Here is a 4,882-nt window from a genome sequence, read left to right on the forward strand (position 1 = left end):
ACCAGAGCAGGGGGAATGAGAGGGGGAACACCAGAGCAGGGGGAATGAGAGGGGGGAATGTAGCTGAATATTTTCCTTCTTAAACCAAAACGTAGCGGTGGAGATGAAGCCGTAATCTGATTCCAGTCAGAGATTTCCTCGGGTGTTTTTTGCAGCTCTCTGATTGGTTCCTCGCCCGGTCCGGTTCCACCATGCTCGCCAGGGTCTTGGTTTCTTTCCGTGGGCCATTCCCTGCGCTCCAGATGTTCCAGATGTTCCATCCACCACAACAAAGGAGAAGAAGGAAAAGGGGGTGAAAAAAGGGAAACTCTCCTCTATGAATGGCCGATACTGACGCTGTGACCTCACTACGCAGCCGCCCCTTTAAGAAAAGACAACAAGTGTCACTGCCCAATGAGAGGAGAGGGCAGATGTGAGTCACGCATGCGTCACTTTGTGACAAGGAGCATATAAGACGCTAACGAGAGACTTCTGTAACGTCTGAAGTAGCCTCCGAGATGCTAACGAGAGACTTCTGTAACGTCAACACAGTATAAATGGACCTACTTAACGAAGTTGATTCACTGCTAGCTTAGCTACAAGTTAGCATCAAGCACAACAAAGGCTGTCAGTTGAATGGTGTTTTGAGCTAATGTTAGCATTAACCAACCATAGATAGCTACAACGTTTCTGAAATGATTTCATCTTCTGTTATTGTTCATAATGAGAAAACTTTACTACTTTCAGTCCGACAGTTACGTCGTAAACTGTTTAAATCTGAGCATGAGACTCACGTCGGGCCGTGACATCACCGTTTAGAAGCAGGTGTTCCCGTCGGGGTCGGAGGTCGCCGTCGCTGTGGCTCCGCCTCCGACCCAAAACACCGCCATGCTGGATTTAGACTGATTGATTTTGGGGATGCCAAAGCTTCCCGCTCCATGGCAACCAGAGGGGAAATGGGTCTGACTGCCGCCGCCGCCGCCGGTGATGAACTCGAAGTCCGGGTCGAGAGCTGTATCCGTGGAAACGACCCACGAGGCCGGACGCCATTTCTTCACGGTGTACGGGGTCTTGACTCTGCGTTTTATTTTCTCTCCCGAAGCGCTCAGAGCGCCGTCATCGGTCAGAGGAACATCATCTGGAGAAGGAAACAGATGTTTTTATTAGACCTGCAAAGATTAATCTATCAATTAAATCTAGATCATCCAATAATTAGTTTGAGTCATTTTTTAATGTAAAAACAGGTGTGATGTCAGCTTGTTAAATGTGAATATTTTCTAGTTTCTTCTCTCCTCTTGGACAGGAAACTAAATCCTCTTTCATCCTTCCTTCCTGCCTTATCTCCCTTTCTCTCTTTCCCTTCCTCCTTTCCTACTTACTTCCTTTATTACGTCTTCCAACATCTCGTAAGATCCTTTTTTAAACATGTAAACATCCGCAAAATTGCATTCGCTATCTCCACCAGACTCCATGTAAATAATCACTACTTTTAGCGTGTATAGAGCAGCATATCTCCACCAGATTCCGTGTAAATAATCACTACTTTTAGTGTGTATAGAGCAGCATATCTCCACCAGACTCCATGTAAAATCACTAATTTTAGCTGTATAGAGCAGCATATCTCCACCAGATCCGTGTAATAATCACTACTTTTAGCGTGTATAGAGCAGCAATCTCCACCAGACTCCATGTAAATAATCATACTTTAGCTGTATAGAGCAGCATATCTCCACCGACTCCTGTAAATAATCACTACTTTAGTGTGTATAGAGCAGCATATCTCCACCAGACTCATGTAAAACACTACTTTAGCGTGTATAGAGCAGCATATCTCCACCACAATCCGTGTAAATAATCACTACTTTTAGCGTGTATAGAGCAGCATATCTCACCAGACTCCATGTAAATAATCAACTTTTAGAGGGTATCATGTTAAACTAAAGGATCTTCCTCTTTAACTAAAATGTCTATCTCTGTAGGGATCCCTCCATAATGTTGTCAGACACTTAGAAGAATAATTGCAGTCTGTCAGCAGCAACAACGCAATCTTTAGTGGCACGTATGAACATCTGTCCTGTAGGGTAACATTACGCTTGTTTCTCCCTGATGATGACATGTCCTGTAGGGAACATTAAGTTTTCTCCCTGTGATGAACTCTGTTCTGTAGGGTAACATTACAGCTTGTTTTACCTGATGATGACATCTGTCCTGTAGGTGTAACATACAGCTTGTTTCTACCTGATGATGAACATCTGTCCTGTAGGGTAACATTACAGCTTGTGTCTACCTGAGCTGAACATATGTCCTGTAGGGTAACATTACAGCTTGTTTCTCTGATGATGAACATTGTCCTGTAGGGGTAACATTACAGCTTGTTTCTCCTGATGATAAACATCTGGCTGTAGGGTAACATTACAGCTTGTTTATCCCTGATGAGGTGAACAATCTGTCCTGTAGGGTACAATTACAGCTTTTTCTCCTGATGATGCAACATCTGTCTGTAGGGTAGACATTACAGCTTGTTTTACCTGGATGATGAACATCTGTCCTGTGGGGTAACATTACAGCTTGTTTCTCTGATGATGAAATCTGTCCTGTAGGGTAACATTACACTGTTTCTCCTGATGATGAACATCTGTCTGTAGGGTAACATTACAGCTGTTCACCTGATGAGAACATCTGTCTGTGGGTAACATTAAGCTGTTTCTACTGATGATTGAACATCTGTCTGTAGGGTACAATACAGCTGTGTTTCTCCCTGACTGATGACATCTGGTCCTGTAGGGTAAATTAAGGCTTGTTTTCTGATGATGAACATCTGTCCTGTAGGGTAACATTACAGCTTGTTTCTCCCTGATTGCCTCACCTGAAGAGGTGCAGGATGCTGAAAGGTCGAGGGAACACGGACGCCCGCGTCTGTTCTGCGGCAAACCTGGGGATTGTGGATCGAAGGCTGGACGTCGTAGAGCCACTGCAGGTTCTAGAAGAGCTGTGGGTTTCTGATGTTGAGATTCAGAGACCGGAGGGTTTGGATCAGAGACTGGAGGGTTTAGGGCTTTGTGTAAAACCGGGGCCTTTGCTTTTGAAGATGCGGAAGCTGGGGATCTGAGGGCATTTGGAACTATCCCCGGAGCTTCTTCTGTTTGAGTCTGGATCAGACGGGTCTCTGGGGTTCTGGAGGACCCAGGGTTCGACACCGGCCCTGCACAAAGACATATCTCTGGGCTTCTGGAGCACCCAGGGGTCGACTCCGGTTCTGCACAAAGACGGGTCTCTCGGCTTTTGGAGAACCCAGGGATTGATGCCGGTCCTGCACAAAGACAGGTCTCTGGGCTTCTGGAGGACCGAGGGATCGATGCCGGTCCTGCACAAAGCACTCTGCGGACACACGGGTCTGGATCTGAGCCCTGAACCTTGTTGGAGGCCCACGCGGTCCGGTTGTTGTTGTTGTTGGCGTTTGATCCGGGTTGGCTCTCAGCGGGCTGCTGCTCTCGACTCAGCAGAGGTTCATGTTCATCTGGACTGGCGTTGAGCAGGTTTATACCCTGGTCCTCTCCGGCCTCCATCTTGTCTTCGTCCTCCAGCTGCGGCCCCGCCGGATTGGTCTGCCCACCGCCAATCAGAACGTTGGTCATCAGGGTGGGGGCGCCCGCACTGTAGCCGCTGGCGACCGACGTTTTCGAGTGAACTCGGCTCACAGCAGCGCCGCCGCCTCCTCTCGTGCTGGTGTTGATAGTTACCGCGGTAACCTGGCGAGGCTCTGCAGCCGTGGCGACCACAACCGTGTTCATCTTAGCAACGCCGGTTTCCACCTGAAACACAGACGATTCTGGATCAGTTTAACGCGTTAGGCTCCATTCGGGGGAACCAGAGACAACAACACAACCATCAGAATTTTAAGGGGGAGGGGCTGTTTATTCTGCACCTGTCTGTGGTTCTGCACCCGTCTGTGGTTCTGTACCTGTCTGTGGTTCTGTACCATTCTGTGGTTCTGCACCCGTCTGTGGTTCTGTACCTGTCTGTGGTTCTCTCTGTGGTTCTGTACCTGTCTGTGGTTCTATCTGTGGTTCTGTACCTGTCTGTGGTTCTATCTGTGGTTCTGTATCTTCTGTGGTTCTATCTGTGGTTCTGTACCTTCTGTGGTTCTATCTGTGGTTCTGTATCTTCTGTGGTTCTATCTGTGGTTCTGTACCTTCTGTGGTTCTGTCAGTGGTTCTGTACCTGTTTGTGGTTCTCTCTGTGGTTCTGTACCTGTTTGTGGTTGGACTTTCCCAACTTCAGTCTGGAAGAGGCGGTCTCCTTGGTTTTGTGGAGGAAGGGGAGGCTGGTGGGTCTCTGGGGCATGTTCTGCTGTTTGGGGAGGGGGTGGATGGTCAAAACCCCCCCAACACCTCCCAGCTCCCCCTGGGGAACCGACACAGGGCTGTTCCCCTGGAGAACCACAGGAACAGATCTTCAGTTACTACAGACTGTCAACAGCAGACGAAAAGATGACAAAAAGGGGGCTTAGCTAGCTTAGTGCTGAACAAGACGTGTCTTAGGTGGACTACCGTAGTACCTCAGCCGTTTGGAGGATCTGGCGGTGCAGCAGGTTGGTCCGGCGTTGCTCCGTTGAACCGAACTGTTTCTGGGACCGCTCCATCAGGTTCTCCTCTGAACTCTCCCTCAAGTTCTTGTCCACCTGGAGGGACAGAGTCCACATGTTACAGAGACTCACCTGGTCTGAGGAGGCCCACCTGGTCTGAGGAGGACAAACTGCAGACATGAGGACACATTGAAAGTAAAAAACCTCTTTGGGGTCCAGTTTCTGGGTCTCCAGGTCTTCTTCTGTCAACGGCCGGCAGACACTGGGCACAGCGCCCCCTAGAAGACAGCAGGGACAGGGATCCAGACATCAGTGTTA

At 48.6% G+C, this 4,882-nt stretch overlaps 1 protein-coding gene across 1 annotated transcript in view; it reads right to left on the reverse strand.

The window, feature by feature from the left end:
* Positions 1–15: 15 nt before the first annotated feature.
* LOC116686627 (bone morphogenetic protein receptor type-2) overlaps positions 16–4,882 on the reverse strand; it is a 23,249-nt gene continuing 18,382 nt past the window's right edge. The window contains exons 15-20 of the mRNA XM_032511648.1: positions 4,769–4,842; positions 4,538–4,660; positions 4,231–4,410; positions 2,846–3,791; positions 779–1,117; positions 16–378 (exon numbers count right to left, since the gene is read on the reverse strand). Coding sequence (XP_032367539.1) covers positions 795–1,117; positions 2,846–3,791; positions 4,231–4,410; positions 4,538–4,660; positions 4,769–4,842 — 1,646 coding nt within the window. The 3' untranslated portion in view covers positions 16–378; positions 779–794. The remainder of the gene's footprint in view (positions 379–778; positions 1,118–2,845; positions 3,792–4,230; positions 4,411–4,537; positions 4,661–4,768; positions 4,843–4,882) is intronic.

This window comes from Etheostoma spectabile, unplaced genomic scaffold (assembly GCF_008692095.1).
Source record: "Etheostoma spectabile isolate EspeVRDwgs_2016 unplaced genomic scaffold, UIUC_Espe_1.0 scaffold406, whole genome shotgun sequence".
NCBI classification, from domain to species: domain Eukaryota; kingdom Metazoa; phylum Chordata; class Actinopteri; order Perciformes; family Percidae; genus Etheostoma; species Etheostoma spectabile.